Source organism: Vulpes vulpes, chromosome 7, assembly GCF_048418805.1.
Source record: "Vulpes vulpes isolate BD-2025 chromosome 7, VulVul3, whole genome shotgun sequence".
Lineage (NCBI taxonomy): Eukaryota > Metazoa > Chordata > Mammalia > Carnivora > Canidae > Vulpes > Vulpes vulpes.
Window position 1 is genome coordinate 48,863,676 of NC_132786.1, and position 19,819 is coordinate 48,883,494.

At 41.1% G+C, this 19,819-nt stretch overlaps 1 protein-coding gene across 4 annotated transcripts in view; it reads right to left on the bottom strand.

The window, feature by feature from the left end:
- FAM149A (family with sequence similarity 149 member A) overlaps nucleotides 1-19,819 on the bottom strand; it is a 52,415-nt gene that overhangs the window by 16,883 nt on the left and 15,713 nt on the right. The window contains exons 1-3 of one of the 4 annotated variants that reach the window (XM_072763703.1): nucleotides 7,394-7,492; nucleotides 1,876-1,986; nucleotides 1,471-1,609 (exon numbers count right to left, since the gene is read on the bottom strand). In XM_072763703.1, the coding sequence (XP_072619804.1) occupies nucleotides 1,471-1,609; nucleotides 1,876-1,986; nucleotides 7,394-7,428 (285 nt within the window). In that variant the 5' untranslated portion in view covers nucleotides 7,429-7,492. Of the gene's footprint in view, nucleotides 1-1,470; nucleotides 1,610-1,875; nucleotides 1,987-4,579; nucleotides 4,766-6,926; nucleotides 7,055-7,393; nucleotides 7,493-19,819 lie in introns of those variants that run through there. The other 3 variants (XM_026018257.2, XM_072763704.1, XM_026018258.2) reach the window with 3 other exon arrangements.

The window sequence follows — 19,819 nt, forward strand, 5'->3', positions numbered from 1 at the left end:
ACTGAAATGGAAAATTACTTTTATGTGAAGGGCCATTTACCTTCTTTTAATGAAGAACCTTGACTATAATTTCTTTTAGGGGTGTGTGAACCTGAAATCTAATCCACAACTCAGAGCAACAAAGCACACATTCAGTGTGATATACCTGATTCAAGATGGTCAAACTGAATTGAATTTCATGGAATGATATTCAATATTTTTTTGCGTCTTCGCTTAAATTGATAATAAACTAGATTCCCAGACAGCAGGTGAGTTGAATGATCTCTTTTAAAATGCCAAGAGGGTAACAACTAATAATATTTGCCTCCCGGGAGGGGACTGGGCTTACTTTCAATTTTCTTTCTTTTGGCTTTTGTTGCTTTTTGTAAATATTACCCACCAAAAAAGTAAGTTAAAGTTTTTAAATGAAAAGCAATTGTAGGGCCTGAAGTTGTTTCAATTCTATAAATGGAAGTCGCAAGAATCTCTCTGGATAATTGCATAAAAACGTGTATAGAAAGGATCTCAGAATTTGGATGGCATGAAGCAATGGTCCTCAGCCTTCTTCCCATTTGCAGATGCATGGGGGTGAAGGTGGGGGCTGCTTGTCACAGCTGAGCTGGTCCCACCTTGTTTAAAAAGGCCTGAGTGATTTGGAGCTGACTCTGTCCAGTGTTTCCCCGCGGGTGTGAGAAGCCCAGCTATTACACACACACCCCAGACCCGAAGAAGTGGACCTACAGGTGCCTTCCAAGTGGTGAACTGCTTTAAAGATGGCAAAGGAAATCGGAACATCAAAAAAAGAGCAGGAGTCAGAGCATCCAAGGTGATGTAGTGGAGGCTCTTGCGCAGCCACGTGGGCTTCACGAAAGGCTGGGACCCTATTCTCAGGGACAGTTGAGGGGGCACAGGGGCAGGAGACTGTGGTTAGTAGAGCTCCCAACAAAAGTCTGAGCTGGACACTCACTCCCACAGCTAAGAATCCCACTCCCGAAGAGAACAAAAAAAAAGGTTAAAGTTAACCTTCTTCTCCTAGGGTGAGAGGTGAAAGTAAAAGATCTGATTTAGAGTATTGGGGGGATATCACTTCATCACGGTGATTTTGTACAATTTTTACCTCTCCACGTTTTTTCTCGTATTTAAGTTCCTAATTGTCAAAGTCAGTCCCCAATTTCCTGTCACGGATATAATACAAGAGATCGTGTACAACATGTAGAGGGGGAAGGGATGGGAGGTGGGGAAAGAACAAAATTATCAACGGCTAAGACTCTGGGCTATGAGATTATGAGTGATTTTTATTTTCCCTTACGTATTCTATATTTTTAAGTGTTCCCACGTGACATGTAAATACGCTTCTATGGATGTATGTGTGTATGTGTAACAAATAGGTAGTGCTTTCAAAATCAGTAAAGAGAGTATTGAAAAGTAAGAAAGGAAATTCTTCATTATAAATTGTAATCATGGAATTATACAAAAGATTCTGAAACATACATCATCTCTCCAAGAGTAAATTGAGCTCCTCTCCGTTGATAAGCCGGTAGTAGAACTCTGTGTCCCAGACCCAGGCCAAGAGCTGTGGGCACCTGCCGGTGTGGGGCTTCCACTGGATCGAAACGATGACCCAGACTCACTGCAGAGACCAATGCAAGCAACAGAAAGAACATTTCTTGGGAAGGAATTAAACTAGAAGTGGTTGTACTGCTCTGAGTTGATTTTAAAATTTATTTGAAAACATTTATGCAGTGTAACATTTCATTACACTAAAACTGAAAACTGCTTTAAAAAAAAAAAAAAAACTCTTAGAAATGCATGACCAATCACTGATTCTGCTTCCTCTCTTCATTACGGGCATGTTTTGATTTTGAGATCAGAACCATTTAACACGTTAATACTTACCAGGTATATTTGTCAATGGCTTTCTGCACATTTCTTGTAAAATGTGTAGGTAAAGGATCTTTGCCTTTTGCAGCCAAACTTTGCCTTCCAGGTCCTTCTGACAGTCCTCTTCTGAAAAATAAAATAAACTATGAAAAATATCTCTAATGTAGTAATTTATTCATTAAAACTTTTAAAACATCCTTTTGCATAAAGTTGTTCCTCTCTTCCATGTCCCCCTAAACACATGTGTGCATGCACCCCCCACACACATACACACACACTCTGCATACACACACTCTGTGTATCCTCAAGAAACTGAGGCCTGGGAGCTTACCATTTTTATTTTTCTCAGAACAAGGTTGCCATTAACCTGCATGCCCCTTTATGCAAAATGGAAAAACACACACAACTTTTTTTGTGACTTAGCAGACTAATAAAATTTGCTCAAAACTTGGCAGACACAGCTCCACTCCCAGGCAAATGAAACATGAGCTGGATTTCAGATCCCACTTGTCCTTTGACCAGGTGCCCTTGTGATTACAAAAGCAACCAGTCTTCTGGGAAAAAATGGATAATTCCACATTAATTCTGAAATATATTAAATTCTCTCTAATCACTAAACACGTGAATGAACAGAAGAAATGACTGAAACACACAAACAATGATTCATTTTAGTTTGGCACCACTGTTTGGTTTGTAGCCTGGTGTGTAGGCAGTTTACAAATAAGGATGCCTGGGTTGCTCAATGGTTGAGCATCTGCCTTCGGCTCAGGTCGTGATCCCAGGGTCCTGGGATCGAGTCCTGCATCAGGCTCCCTCCCCGCAGGGAGCCTGCTTCTCCCTCAGCCTATGTCTCTGGCTCTCTCTCTGTGTCTCTTGTGAATAAATGGATAAAATTTTACAAAAAATGTATATATATATTAAAATTAATGGAAAACTAACACAGAAGAAATCTCTAAACTTTAAATAAGGTACTAAACCTGACTGGTGTATAAAAGCTAGTGTTAATGGTGTTAATCATTAAAATGCCCTTCCAGTGAACCTCTTAAAACATTTACCTCCCTCTTAGTCATAGTAGCTTCCTAATATTTAACAGTAAACACCTCTTATTCTTTTACAGAAATCATATTTTCCCATACAAATAACTCAAATTTTGTATTAATTGAAGATATGGTAGTGATTTGGAGAAAAAGAAAGTCAACCTTCAATATTTCTAACAGGGATACCACAGTAACATTCATTAAAAAAAATTTGCTGCGTTATCAAGTAAAACAGTGCCTAATTTACACTTGTATTTCTAAATATAAATGGAGTTTTAGGGATCCCTGTGTGGCTCAGCAGTTTAGCGCCTGCCTTTGGGCCAGGGCGCGATCCTGGAGTCCTGGGATGGAGTCCCACGTTGGGCTCCTGGCATGGAGCCTGCTTCTCCCTCCTCCTGTGTCTCTGCCTCTCTCTCTCTCTCTCTCTCTGTCTACCATAAATAAATAAATAAATAAATAAATAAATAAATAAATAAATAAATAAATATCTTTAAAAAAGAATGTTTAAAAATAAATAAAAATAAATAAATAAATGGAATTTTTAAAAATATTAATATAGGAATAAATTCTGCCCTGAGTTATGTACCAATAATACTTTACGAAAAATGGAATTTGAAAAAACAAGTTCATTACTGCAGAGGTTAGCAAGAATCTTTCTTCCATACATATGTCTTATATGCGAGAATAACAGAATTATATAATTTTTTCCCTCCTTACTGCTCGTTTATCTTAAATACCATCAAGCGGTTCTGAGGATAAAGGCACTAAGAGAAAAGAATACAGGACAAGCTTGTATGCTAACAACTTGCTTTACCTTTGGCCTTTTTCAGTTGCTTCAAAAAAACTATCAATTATTCATCATTTCCATGTGACTCAATAACTCAAAATAAACATAAATTGATAAAAAAGACAACAATTACATCAAATAAGCTTCTTTGAGCATTAAGAAATACACACTAGCATATGAATTAATCTGCTTCTCACTGAGAGACAATTTTAAACTTCCTTCATAATAATCTGCATAAGAATAACAAAGATTGGGACACCTGGGTGGCTCAGTGGGGTAAGCATCTGCCTTTGACTCAGGTCAAGATCCCAGGGTCCTAGGATCAAGCCCACATCAGTGGGGAATCTGCTTTTCCCTCTCCCTCTGCCACTCCCTCTGCTTGTGATCTCTCACTCACTCTCAAATAAATAAATAGATAAAATCTTTTAAAAAAATAAATAAAGATAGATTAGAATCCTGCTCTGCCCTGACTGGTTGTGCGCTCCAAGCAAGTTGTTTCCTTTCCTGGACCCAATACACACATCTGTAAAAACAGTGACAATACTGTCAATGTTTTCCTACAGTTGTGAGACCCAGCTTAGATAAAAGCATGTAAAGTCCGCATAATCAGTGCTGGGTCCATCAGATTGCTCTTCCTCACCGCTATTAGTGTTATCACCTGCTACTGGAAAACACTGAGCTGCTTCTTTGTACCTCCTGCAGCATTTTGTATTATATAGATCTCTTTCCAGCCCTCAGCTTTTTATTGAGATGATTTTTACACTATTTTTTTTTATCAGCAGCACCTAAAAGAATGCCTGTCACATAGAGATGCCCGTCACTCTGTTTGCTGAAAGAATCAATAATTAGTGAGCCAAACAAAGAACATGTTTTTACTCTATAAATTCATGCTTACCACAAAAGATTACATTGTGACCGGACGCAAGCATACTCTTCCAATTCAAGACATTTCTGGAGATTTGCTTCTCCTTTATAAAGACAGAAAATTCCCAGCTCTTGGAGCAACTGCTATCTCCAAAAGTGACTTTTACAACTGGATGCCTGGATACAATGGTTCCTTGCTTTCCGCTCCTCCTCTGTCTTGTAAGCAACCGGAAAACTAAATTCACTAATCAGACTCATGCCTATTTGTTTTGTTTCTAACGAACAGTAATCTCTTGCTCCGGGAAAATTCACCCTTTTGTGGGGGGGGGGGGGGAGGGGAGGAGGGAGTCTTTCCAACCTAAGAAAATGATTTGAAATGATTTGCAAAATGAAAGGACTAAGTTCTCTCTTCATATAACACCATATCCTTTCGCAGATAGCATTACTACTCACTTCAAAGTGTAGCTGATGACAGAGCTTCAAAATGCAGGGATGCAGTGGGGGGGGGGAGTGCAGGGGGAGGAATTACTATAAAATGGATGCCATGCCCTCAACCACCACCTACTTCTATAGTATTTCTCCAACTTTTTTCTCCTCTGTTCTTCTCATCTTATCTCCTTGAAAAGCCTCTGTATTTCTGTGGAACTTCTTGAACTTCAGAGTTCATTTGACCACAGAACTCAGAACAACCCTAAAGAGAAACCTGAGCCTATTAATGCAATGACTACCCAAGGTCACCAAGAAAACAGGGATGCAGCTGCTCCCTGGGCCCAGGCCATCTGCCTGTCTCTCCAGGAATCCCAAATTATTTACATTGTTAACAACAGAGTCTATACAATTTTCCTTTTGTTTTTTCTTTTTATGCCTTGTTTTGAATCTTTGATTTCTTTCCCCTAACCAATCATTGTACTGTTATTTCATGCACAGCACTGAACATCTCTCATTCCCTGTAAACTATCAATTCCTATGCAAACTATGCAGCCTAAAAAAGTGTACAGGAGAGGATCCCCGGGTGGTGCAGCGGTTTGGCGCCTGCCTTTGGCCCAGGGCGCGATCCTGGAGACCTGGGATCGAATCCCATGTCGGGCTCCCGGTGCATGGAGCCTGCTTCTCCCTCCGCCTGTGTCTCTGCCTCTCTCTCTCTCTCTCTGTGACTATCATAAATAAATAATTAAAAAAAAAAAGTGTACAGGATGCATCCTATAAATAAAACTTGAAAGTGGTGGAATGTCTATTAAGCTTTTATTATGTTACACATGGGCATATAAGCTTTACACTACTTCTTGTCTATGCCGCTTAAATTCTAGAGATGTTAAAAAAAAAAAAAACTGCTAATGGGTGTACATTTAAGGCTGTTCATTTGGAAAGGTGACCTGCGTTTTGGAGCAGACTGAAGTGCACCCACTGAACTATAATGGCATTAATTTGCCCATGCAACAAAGGGAAGGCTGAGTCCCAATCTCTATGAGCCGCTCATTTCCAGTGTCAAGATACTGACTCTATTATCTATTTTTACTTTTTAAAACTTGCCTCTAAACCCTGGTGGCTCAGTGGTTTAGCGCCACCTTCAGCCCGGGGTGTGATCGCGGAGACCTTGGATCGAGTCCCACGTCGGGCTCCCTGCATGGAGCCTGCTTCTCCCTCTGCCTGTGTCTCTGCCTCTCTCTCCTGTGTCTCTCATGAATAAATAAATAAAACTTGCCTCTAGATAGCCCACAAACCTCTGTCCTTTTGCCTTGTAGAAATTCAACATTAGTGTGATGGAAGCGTTCGTAATTTTGCATTTCTACCTTAAAGGCCTGCCTGAAACGAACGCTGTATTCTGAATGGGTTAAAATGCGGGGTGGGGTGGTTTCCTGGGTGGGCTGGCTCTCAGGAAGCCCCTCGTCCCCTGAAAGGGCGCCAGGACGCCTGGGTGGCTCAGGGGGTCAGGCTCGGGTCAAGATCCTGATCCCAGGGTCCTGGGACCCAGCTCCACGGGGGGAGGCGGGGCGGGGGGGGGGGTCCCTACCCAGCGGGGAGTCTGCTTCTCCCTCTCCCTCTGCCAGCTGCATCACCTGCTTGTGCTGTCAAATACTAAATACACTTAAAAACTAGTTCACAAGCAAAAGCAAAGCAGCGCCGCCCTGACCAGGAGGAGCACATCCTAGAAGCGGCGGCAGCTCTCGGGGCTGCCGGACAGTCTGCGGCCTCGGTGCACGGGGGCAGCTTCCCGGGGAAGCCCGGTGACGGCCGCCCCGCAGGTTTCACGAACGGCTGCGGGGAAGCCGAGCAGCGCAGTCCCGCTTCGCAGCCAGCGCCGGGAAGATACCCCACACGCGCCCCCACCCCGCGACCCGAGCGAAGCCCGCCCCACGCCCCGGGCGCCCGACACTTACCCGATCACCATCAGCCCCGGGCCCGGGCTCGCATCCCCGGGGCCCGGCCGCGCGCCCCGAGGCCTGGGCGCCTCCCGCCGCCGACGCCCCGCGCGGGCCCCCTGCAGGCTGCGGGCGGCCGCGCGCCCCCGCCCGCCCAGCCCCGCGCCCCCGCGCCCCCGCCCGCCCAGCCCCGCGCCCCGGGCCCCGCGCCCCCGCCCGCTAGCCCCGCGCCCGCAGCGCAGTCGCGCCCCGGAGGCCCGAGCCCCGAGCGGCGCTGCCGGGGGCGCTGCGGGCCGGGGGCGCGCGGCCCATGGGCGCGGCTGCTCGCGGGGCGCCCTCCCGCCCCCGCCGGCCGGGTCCCGCCGCGCACGCCCTGCCCTCGTCCTCCTCCTCCGCCCCCGCCGAGGTCGGCCCGGGCCGGGCGGGGGGGGTCCCCGAGGGCTCCGCGTCCCAGCCGCCGCCTCCCGCGTTCCCGGGAACCGAACCTTGGGGAAAGCCTCTGCCAGGGGCCCGATTTCATAACCCAGTGACCTGAGCTTTGGCCGCGAGCCACGGGGCCCCTGGGCGCCCGCCCTGCCGCCTCCCTGCGCCGCCCGCGCGCACCCGCTGCCCCTCACCCCTCCGCGGGCCTGTCTGGGCGGGACGGGCTGCCCCGACAGGTGTTTGCTCTCCTTCACCCCCCTAAGTGGACCTTTAATTAACAGGAGATAGACCGAGAACTACAGAACGAGTTCACCTGTCCCCCTCCTCCCATCACGAGAATTCCTAATTGGGCAGGGGTGCGGGGGGGGGGGGTAGGCGACCTGTCCCCCCTCCTCCCATCAAGAGAATTCCTAATTGGGCAGGGGTGCGGGGGAGGGGGGGCGGTAGCGACCTGTCCCCCTCCTCCCATCAAGAGAATTCCCAATTGGGCAGGGCTGCGGGGGGGGGGGGGGGCGGTGGGACGGTAGGCGACTTATCCCCCCTCCTCCCATCAGAGAATTCCTAATTGGGCAGGGGTGCGGTGAGGAGGGTAGGCAGAAGGAAAGTTAAAAAAAAAAAAAAAAAAAAAAAACCGAAGCCTCAGACCTGGTAAATTCAAGATGCTAACCTGATTAACAGGAACTCTAGGTCTAATCGTGCCCCTTCAGGGCCCCTCTCTCCATTCTCACACAGGTGTTTTATAGTATCCGATCCAATAACTTCTCTGCAAACCAGCAAGCATACCTGTGTCTGTGTGTATTGGTATGTGCTTGTTTCCATCTTGGAGTCACACAATTAATTATACCAGGACAAAAGTCACTGGCCCCTGTGTCGTGTGATGACCAAGCCATCATATTCATGAACTGAAAGAATGGGAATGATTTAGCTTAAGTAGGCTGCGTAAGCAAGGTGTCAGAGTGCGGGCACTACACAGCATACTTTCCCCCACTAAAAGATTTTTCATAATTACAATGAATAAAACGGCTGCTGGTACGCTTTGCAGCCCGCCCTGTATATCCATTCGCCTTTGATCTGAGGCCTCCCGAGTCTGAACAGGTACAATGAAGCGGACCTATTCCTTCTGCTCGGCATCCTGCATTTAGAGGTACACCACGCCTCTTCCATTTATTAGTGAAAAAAAAAAAAGTCTGGTCTATTTATTTTTAATCTGACTTTTAATGAGCAACCCTAAGAGAATGGTCAGAAACCACTACCAACAATAAAACCATCCATGTCTTGAACTAAGGATACTGCATCCTCCCCACACTTACCACCACAAATAATCAGTTTGAAGTGGTGAATGGTTTTAAATCCTAAAATTAATAGGATTTTAATCCTGATCCATACATATGTGTACAACTGTGGGGAGCGAGTGTGCATGGATGTGTCTATGAGGAAAGCTATGATGGTGTCTGAGGTTAAACACATACCTGCTAAAACTATTGATACATAGAGGGAGACCTGATAGAGAAACAAAAGAGAAGAATATTATGATTATGATCCCAATATAGACTGGCTGCTTTATATGTACATTGTTTTGTTTATTTTTTAAAAAAAGATTTATTTGTTCATGATAGACAGAGAGAGAGAGGCAGAGACACAGGCAGAGGGAGAAGCAGGCTCCATGCAGAGAGCCCGACGCGGGACTCCATCCCGGGACTCCAGGATCGCGCCCTGGGCCAAAGGCAGGCGCCAAACCGCTGAGCCACCCAGGGATCTCCTGTTTAAATTTTTAACACCCATGCTAGGTAGATATTATCATCCAATTTTACTGATGAAAATACTGAAGATAGAGACCTTAAGTGAAATGTTCCAGGTCACTCATCTAGGATGTGGGGGGTGTGTGTGTGTGTGTCCCAGATATCTGTTACTGCACAACGAACTACCCTGAATTTAATGGATTAAAACAAGTCATTTTTGTCATGCTCACAAACCACAGAAGTCAGGAATCCTGGCAAGATGTGGCTGGGTGATTTGTCTGTTCCATGTGGCACTGTGGCTTCTTGGAATTGCTCAGTGGTATTCAACTGGCCTCTGGGCTGGGCTGGAGATACCAAAAAGACTTCACGCACAACGTATCTAGCCCTTTGGGGCAGAAGGATGGCTGGAAGGCTGGGCCCAGCTGGCCCTTCTCTCCTGTAGTCTCAGGACCTCCCCGGGGAATCTCTCCAGCAGGACAGCCAGAAACCCGGTGGGTCCTACATGGTACTCAGGGCTCTAAGAAACCAAGGCAGAAGCTGTTTGCTCTATTAAAGGCTGGCTCCAAACGGGCATAGTGCCACTTACATTGTACTCCAGTATCCAAGCATTCACCGATTCCAAGTGTTGGAAGATAGAACCCCTCTCCAATGGGGAGTGTGTCAAAGAACATTTTTACTCTACCATAATCCACCTTTTTTTTTTCAAGTCATAATCCACCTTCTGTCCAGACATTATTTACACTCCTCCCCTTCCATGCACAATATACTCAAGCCACTCAAAATTCCCTAAAATTTAATCATCTCAATCATGTCCAAGTGAGGACAAGGAGGCTCCTCGTGGGGGGCATTTCTTCTGGATCTGAAGACCCGTGAACTAAAGAGACAAGCCAGCGGCCTCCCATGTGCCCAAAGAACAATGGAGACACAGAGACTGAAGAAACCACAACTGGCACTCGTGTCCCAAAGGAGGGGCAGCAGGAGACACCGCAGTCACCAGCCCATGGCTGTTGGAGTCCAAGCAAGCTCATGTTTCCAATTTCTTGATTAGGACCCACTTCTGCTCCCTGGCTTCCTCTAGCTCTTCGCTCTGCCTTCTGGGCTCTGGCTCCCACCCTCTGAGTCATCTTCATGAGGAGGGCATGGCACAGGTTTGCAACGGAGTAGGCTCGCAGCCTGCTTCCTTCCAGAGGGACGTCTAGTCCAAGCTGCCAGTGCTTCCACTCCTCCACCAGTCTCATCCTCTTACAGAACTTGTGTGCTTTCCTTTGAATTTCCTCAGAGCTCACTCCATTAGGCCCTAAGACACTCTTGGCTTTTCTTTCTGGGACAGGTTGTTGGGGTGCCTTTGAGGCTGCTGTGGGACAATGCTCTTACGCCCCTAAATCTTCCTGAGGCTTTTAGTTAGACAACCTTTGGTTTCACCTTTACCACTGCCTGGGATCTGTTTGGTGCATGGAAGTCATTTCTTAATTTTGCTCAGAGAAACTGTGATGTTGAAACAGTTTACTTCTCAAACCCAAGTCCTGGCTCATAGATTTCATATGAATTCTGCTCCCAAACTGGACAATTCCTTCTTTAGTTCATATGTCTCTTCTCTCAAATTTCAAAATAAAAAGCAATATTGATTTCGAGATGAAAGTCATAGAATCTTGCAGCTGGATTGGCCTAGGGCAGTGTGCTCCAATAGAAATATAATGTGAGCCACACATAATTTTAAATGTTCTAGTATCCACATTAATAAAGTTAAAAGAAACAGTTGAAATTAATTTCAGTATTATATTTTAGTTAATTCAATATATCTAAGGTATTATTTCAATATATAATCAATATAAAAATTATTGGGATATTTTAAATATGTTTGGGGGGGGCTTGTCATTGAAACCCAGTGTGTATTTTACACTCATAGTACATCTCAATTAGACTACCCATATTTCAAGTGCTCATTCACTACATGTGGTTAGCGACTTCCGTCCTGGATGGTGGCTCTAGACTATAAAATAAAATCCCTTGACTTTTATTTTTAATATGGCTGAAGCATAGTCAAGACTTAAGTTGTGAGATATTTATATATATAAGATATAAACATACATATATATGAAAATATATATATTATTTTCTAAATACACACATATTCCAAGTAGTTGTCACAAACATCAATAGACAGTTAAAGGCTTAACTGCATATCAGAATCTAAAGCTACTGATGCTGTCAGTTTATCCTTAAAGACACATAAAAATTTATATGGGCAGACAAAAATTAATTTTAAAAAAGAATGAAAAATGTTCTACATTCAGATATGACTTATAAAAGAAAAACATTTTTCTCAATGTTATTTGTACTTACTGCACGTAATTTTTCCTCCTTCATTGACTATCTCAAATCATAATTGAGAACTGAAAGTAAATAGCTATTTCCACATTCTAGTTTGAGTGTTTTACATTCTAATGCGGGCAAGGGGCTTGGGATCAGTCAGTAATCACAGTAATTAAATAGGAGACCTTAATTCCTAAAATACGGATCTTAGCATCTGCCTTAGCCTACTTTGGGGGAATTCATTAGGATGAAATGGAATTGTGTATGTGATCACTCTCTAAAAATCTATTGGTAATTTAAAGATACAGCAATAGTTACAAGCAACATTTAAATTTTCTAAAAATTGACCTGATTTCAAATCCTGGCTTTGCCTTGCTCTAGCCAGGCAATCCTGAGCTGGCAACAATTTTCTGAGCATAAGTTATAGAAAACAAATCTAATATTATTCTCTACCTTATAGAGTTGCATGAATTAGAGATGATTTTTGGAAAATGCATGTAGATGCATAATACATCCTAACTTTAATCATTCCCCCTTCAGCGCTAGAAACATTGAGTTACTTCCAGTGAGAGTTTAAAAAGAAAATTGAGTGTTCATTTGTGTTCATCTTATTCTTATGCAGTTGCAATATACAAATGTTGCATCTAGATAAGCTTTTATATTTACCCAGTACAGGCAGTCTTTCCTTTGCACAGGTATCATGTGAACTGAAACTGTATCAAAATTGGGTCCTTGCTTTACAAATATACACATATAGACACACATGTATTTTCTATCTCCACCACAGAGCTGTCTCCAGTAGCCATGAGCACACCCAGCACCTAGATTTTGGTTTCTAGTACCATTCCCTAATTGAAGGAATTAAGGTTCCTTGGAGAAAGATGATTCCAGGGCTGGGATAGGGAAAATTTAAAAATATACCTGGAGCATTCACAGTGCCAGAAAATAAAGAAGTACTCAAAAACCTACAAAAGAGTGGGGGCATGTCAGAGGGACTCAGGAGCCAACCTGAAAGAGCCCAGAATAGCCAAAGCTGAAACAATTTGAGTAACAAATAATGTAGTATTGATATACAATCCAAAGGACAAAATAAATATCTGTGAGTACACATTGATAAAAATAAATGACTGAACAAATAAACAAATGGGGGAAAGAGGTGAATATCCTATAGAAGAATTATAAGTGAATTATGTAATTGTTCCTTCTTTCAGGAGATTGAGCTTAACACACCCTACTCTAAACCTTGAGTGTGGGCTTGATTCCAAAGAGTAGAGTCCAAAAAGAGGGCAAGACAACTTTACAAGGGAAAAAACCTGTCAAGCACTCCCTCAGCCAGGTGGTCAAGGTCAGCATCAGTGGTGATGAGTCATAATAGCCTGTACCCTTAAAAAGATACAAAGAGAATGTTGCTTCATTTTTTGTGGTCTTCCTCCTTGAAGCCCATAATTGCGGTCTAATCATGATAAAAGTGACAAATTCTAATGGAGAGACATTCTACAAAATATAGGGCCTGTACTCTTCAAATTCTTAAGGTCATCAAAACAAGGAAAGTCTGAGAAACTGTCTCATCAGTCTCAAAACAGAGAATACTAAGGGGATGTGATAATTAAATGTAATAGGGACTGTGGAGCCGAAGAAGTACCACGGGGATCAACTAGCTGCAATGGCTAACTTGAAATCAGTGGATCTGAATAAAGCAGATTAGCCTCCATAATGTGGGTGGGCCTCATCCAATCAGTTGAAGCCCTTAATAGAACAAAGACTGACTTTTCACAGGCAAGAAGGAATTCTGCAAATGGACTGCCTTTGGACTTAAACTGTAACTCTTCCCCGGGTCTCCGGCCTGCCAGCCTACCCTGCAGATTTTGAACTTACCAATCCTCCACCGTCATGTGAGTCAATACCTTAAAATAAATCTCTCTCTCTGTCTCAGAATTTATTTTTTTATTTAAGTCTATAAATATAGATACAGATGTAGACATAGAGATGCATCCTATTGGTTCTGTTTCTCTGGAAGGCCCTGGCTGCATTCACTGGTGAAATTGGAATGAAATGTGAATTTTAGTTGATAATAACACATCAATGTTGGTTCATTATTTGTGATAGATGTACCATTATAAGATATTAATAATAAGGAGCAACTTTTCTGTGCATTTAAAGCTGTTCTCAAAGTCTATTTAAAAAGTGCTTGTGATAAACTCTCTACACATTTAAATATATTTTACAAGTTAGTAACTATTTTCCAAGAAGACCAATAAAACAATATCGTGTTTTATTATTATTTTAATGTGAGTATAATCATCTCATAATGTGTTAGATAAACTGTAAAGTCAATAGCTTACAGAAAATTACAGAAAAACATAGAATTTATATATATATAGTATATATATATATATAATTTTTTTCTGAGAGGGAGAGAAAAAGAGAGAGGTGGCAAGGGGCAGAGGGAGAGAGAGAATCTTAAGCAGGCTCCATGCCCATTGAGGAGACGATGTGGAGCTCAGTCTCACAACCCAGATATCATGACCTGAGCAGAAATCAAAACTTGTACACTTAACCAACTGAACCTCACCCAGGCACCCTAAAATTGATATATTATTTAACATAAAAATGAAAAAGAATTACGTAGGTAGTAAAATTTATAAGGACATTATTTTTAAAGAATTGCAATAAACTTTAATAAGTTGTATCTAATGTTAAATAATAACATAAATTAGCTTTATATAAAATTTTCCTAAGAAGAGCCTATGTAAAGCAAAATACAACTACATTATTTGATCCATTTTGGGATTGAAATGTTTGCATGCAATCCTACTAAAGAGCCACTAGATGTCAATCCTTCCCTTATGTTAACACTAAAGACTGTCCAAGCAGATTTTAATACCACGTGTGATTTTGTTTTGTTTTTTTGTTGTTGTTGTTTTCTGTTTTTTTTTTTTTTTTTTAAGATTTTATTTATTCATAGACACAGAGAGAGAGAGGCAGAGACACAGGGAGAGGGAGAAACAGGCGCCATGCAGGGAGCCTGATGTGGGACTCGATTCCAGGGCTCCAGGATCACACCCCAGGCTGCAGGCGGCACCAAACCGCTGCGCCACCAGGGCTGCCCTGTTTTGTTTTGTTTGTTTTGTTTTGTGTTTTCAAGATTTAGGATGTAGTGAATTTTCTTTCCAGTACAGATGTGGAATCCTGTTTATGCACAGCTGACAGCGTCAAGACGCTAACATCGGCTATGCTAGTCTGTGTTAGTATCACACTTTAGTAGGCAAATAGGCTCAAGGTCCTACACACCTTACTTCAAAACATAACAACATCTTGATGAGTGGCTGCTTTTAAGTACAGAAAAGAAAACCCAGAGTGAACAATGTAAGTAAATTACTGAGAGTAAACAGTTTTATCCAAATCTGTCAGGTCTGAGTTCACAAGTTTGCCCTAAGATTCATCTCTGATCTAATTTGCAGATTTCTGCTGAAGTTCCTTCTCTCATAAAGATGCTCTATGGACATCTCTTATGGATATATCAAATACGTTACATAATAATATTCACTAACATTTCTTGAGTATTAACCACTTCCCCATCTATGTTTTAAAGCTCTTGATTCAAGTTAGTGTATTTAAGTTTCATAATTGATTCTGCAGACTAGTAAACTGAAGCAGTCAAAATTTGTGAGATACAGCAAAAGTAGTGCTTAGAGGGAAATTATAGCATTGAATACATATATTAGAAAAGAAGATCTAAAATCAATCATCTAAGCTTCCACCTTAGGAAACTAGAAAAAAGAGAGCAAATAAAATCCAAAGTAAGCAGAAGAAAAGAAATAATTAAAATTAGAGAAGAAATTTAAAAAATGAAACCAAGAAATTTAATAGAGAAAATCAGTGAAATCAAAAGATGGTTCTTTGAAAAGCTTGATAAAAATCAATAATCCTCTAGCCGGAAAAAGAGAAAGAAGACACAAATTACTGAAGTCAGAAATGAAAGAGGGAATATCACTACAAATACCATGGACATTAAAAATACACTAAAGGAAAAAAAAATACACTAAAGGAATATACACTAAACAACTCACTGCATAAAAATTTGATAACGTAGATGAAACAGACCAATTCCTTGAAAGACACATCTGCCAAAACTCACACAAAAAGAAGCAGGCAATCTGAATAGGCCACCTAAATCTATTAAAGAAATTAAATCAATAATTAAAAACCTTCCCAAACAGAAAGCACCAGGCCTAAATGGATTCATTGGCTAATTCTACCATACATTTAAGGAAGAAATTATACCAATTCTCTAAATCTCTTTCAGAAGATAAAAGCAGAGGAAACACTTCCTAACTCATTCTATGTGGCCAGCATTCCCATAATACTAAAATCAAAGACCTTACAAGAAAACTAGAGATCAATATCTCCCACAAAGATAAATGCAAAAATTCTCAATAAGTTATTAGTAAATTGAATCCAACAATGTATAAAAAGAATTATACACCATGACCCAGAAGGAATTATCCTAGGTGTGCAAGGCTAGTTTAACATACAAAAAACAATGAACATGATCTATCATATCAACAAACTAAAGAAAAATCACATGATTACAGTAATAAATGCATAAAATGCATTTGACAAAATCCAACATCCATTCATGAAAAAACTCTCAATAAAGTAGGAATAGAGGGGAATTTTTTTCAACTTGATAAAGAGCATCCACATAAAGCTTACAGCTGACATTTTACTCAATGGTGGAAAGCTAGAAGCTTTCCCCCTAAGGTGAGGAACATGTCAGGATGTCCTGTCTCACCACTCACTTTTCAACATTATATTGGAAGTCCTTACAAATTCAATAAAACACAAAAATGAAAGAAAAAGTATGCTGATTTGGAAGACAGAAAACTATTTTTGTTTCCAAATTATCCCTATATGGAAAATCCAAAAGAATTTACAAAAAACAAAAACAAAAACAAAAGCGAAAAACACCTGGAATTAATAAGTGATTATAGCAAAGTTGTAGGATACAAGATTAATATTTAAAAGTGAATTGTTTCCCTACATATCAGCAATGAGCAAGAGGATTTAAAATAAAAAATACAATGCTATTTACATTGGCACACCTGAAAATGAATTATTTAGATATACATCCAACAAAATATGTACAAAATCTATATGAGGAAAATTACAAAGGCTGATGAAAGAAATCAAGGGAGAACTAAATAAGTGGAGAAATAGTCCATGTTCATGGATAGAAAGACTCAATATTGTTAAGATATTAGTTCTTCCCAAATTGATGTATAGATTTCATGTAATCCAAATCAAGATTCCAGTAAAAAGTTATTTTGTGGATATCAACAAACTGATATCTAGAATTGATTCTAAAGTTTATATGGAGACACAGAAGACCCAGATTACTAACCAACATTGAAGGAGAAGAACTAAGTTAAGGAACTGATGCTACCTGACTTCAAGACTTACCATAAAGCTACCATAATCAAGGTTGGTATTGGTAAAAGAGTACACAATAGATCAATGGAACAGGGTAGAGAGCCCACAGACATATTTACATATAGTCAGCTAATCTTGGACAAAGAAGTGAAGACAATACAGTAAGCAAAGACAATCTCATCAACAAATGGTGCTAAAACAACTGGATATCCACATGCAAAAAAATCAACCTAGACACAGACCTTACATCCGCCTCAAAAATTAACTTGAAATGGACCATAAACCTACATGTAAAACAAAAAAGCTCTAAAACTCCTAGAAGATAACATAGAAGAAAATCTTGATGACTTAGGGTTTAGCAATGACTTTTTAGATAAAACACTAAAGGCATGCCCCATGAAAGAAAGATTTGACAAGTGGGCCTTCATTAAAATGAAACATTTCTACTCTGTGAGGGATATTGTCAAGAGAATGGAAAGAAAAGCCTGGGAAACAAGAGTGGGAGAAAATATCTGCAAAAGACACATTTGATAAAGAACTGTTATCCAAAATGTAGAAAGAACTGTTAAGACCAACAATTAGAAAAGAACTTTGTTAAAAATGGGCCAAAGACCTTAACAGACACCCCATCAAAGAAGGTGTACAGATATCGAAGAAGCAAGTGAAAATATACTCCACATCATAGGTCATCAGGGAACTGCAAATTGAAGCAAAAATGAAATACCACTACACACCCTTATAATGGTCAAAATGCTGAACACTGACAACACCAATTGCTGGTAAGGAGATAGAGCAAAGGAACTCTTTCATAGCTGATGGGAATGGGAAATGGTACATCCATTTTGGAAGACAATTTGGCAGTTTCTTACAAAACTAAATGTACTCTTTTTTTTTTTTTTTAAGATGTTGCTTATTTATTTGAGAGAGATAATGAGAGAGAGTGTCCCAGTGGAGAGGGGCAGAGGGAGCAGGAGAAAGAATCTGAAGCAGAATCCACACAGAGCACAGATCTAGAAGCCGGGCTGGATCCCACAACCAGATCATGACCTGAGCCAAAACCAAGAGTCTGATGCTCAACAGACTGAGCCACCCAGGTGCCCCCAAACATACTCTTACAATGCAACCCAGGAATCTCACTTCTTGATATTTGCCCAAAGGAGTGAAAATTTATGTCTACCTAAAATGTGCACACAGATGTTTATAGCAGCCTTATTCATAATCACTACAGCTTGGAGGCAACCAAGCACCTTCAGTAGGTGAATGGATAAATAAACTGAGGTACATCCAGAGAATGAAATATTCAGCTCTAAAAATAAATGAGCTAGCAGGCTATGAAAGGGCAGAGAGAAAACTTAAATACATATTACTAAGTGAAATAAGCAGTCCGAAAAGGCTACACACTGTATGATTCCAAATATATGACGTTCTGAAAACGAAAATATGGAGAGCATAAAAAGATCAGTGTTCACCAAGGCTTAGAGAGAGGGAAGGATGAGGACGCAGAGAATTCTTAGGGCAGTGGAAATACTCTGTGTGGTACTACAGTGGTAGATACATGTCAAACATTTGTTCAAACACATACAAGGCTGAACCCTAATGTAAACTATGGATTTGGGGTGACAATGATGTGACAATGTAGGTTCATCATTAGTAGGAAATACCCAGCTCTGGTGGGAGATGTTGATAATAGGAAGGTTCTGCATATGTTGGGCAGAGGGAATATGTGAAATATCTTTACCGTTACTCAGTTTTGTTGTGAACTTCAAATTGCTCAAAAAATAGTCTAAAAAATGCCAGCCTAAAAAGCTGCAGAAGTAAAAAATAAAAACCATAGTTTCTCAAATTTTTAATCTCTGGGATTGGGATATAGATCACTAAGAGCATCTTACCATAGTGGCCAGCTGAGTGGCAATCAGGAAATCCTTGTGATACACCATAAAGACTAGGCTCCCATGGCACACTCAATAGGATGATTATTTTTTTAAGATTTTATTTATTTATTCATGAGATACACAGAGAGAAAGAAGCAGAGACATAGGCAAAGGGAGAAGCAGGCTCCATGCAGGGAGCCCAATGTGGGACTCGATCCCTGGACTCCAGGATCACGTCCTGAGCCAAAGGCAGATGCTCAAACACTGAGCCACTCAGGCATCCCTCATTAGGATGACTATTATCCAAAAAAACAAAACATGACATGTGTGGGTGAGGATGTGAAAAACTTGAAGCCCTCGCCTTGTTGGTGGGACTGTAAAATGGTGCAGCTATTATGGAAGACAATCTGGTGGTTCCTTACAAAATTAAATATAGAATTGCCATATGATGTAGCATTTCCACTTCCAGGTAAATACCCCAAGGATTGAAAGCAGGGACTCCAGCAGATACTTATGTACCATTATTCATAACAGTGTTATTTGCATGAGCCACAAGATGGAAACAACCCAAATATTCATCGACATATAAACAAACAGAATGTGGTCTATACTTACAATTAAATATTATTGTTTTTAAAAAACATGAAATTTTGATACATGCTATCACATGAAGGAGATACTCTCTCCCTCTTCCTCTGCCACTCCCCCTCCATCACTCTCACACACACTCTCTCTAAAAAAAGTAGTTAAAAATGGTACATTTTATGTTATATTTTACCACATTAAGAAAAGGATCACCTTCCAATTTGAGTAATGAGTATTAGTGACCTGAAACAAAATCTGGAAATAATACAGAAGCACTTATCTAAACTTTAACAGCCAATGCCCTAGGGAGGACATGGGACAGTGTTGAATCAGACTTCTTTATTCACATTCCCTAAGCGGGGTCAAGTGTAGGTTGGCTCTATCTATATTACTAACTGCAAAGCCAGCTTAAGAGGTCGGCCCCACCTTTTATACTTTACTGGGTTCATGTTAAAAAGATTGTTTCATCCCTGTTTTAATGCTATAGAAAATGTGTGGAAAAAACAAGGCCCTGACAATGCTTAATGGAAAACAAATTCAAAATTAA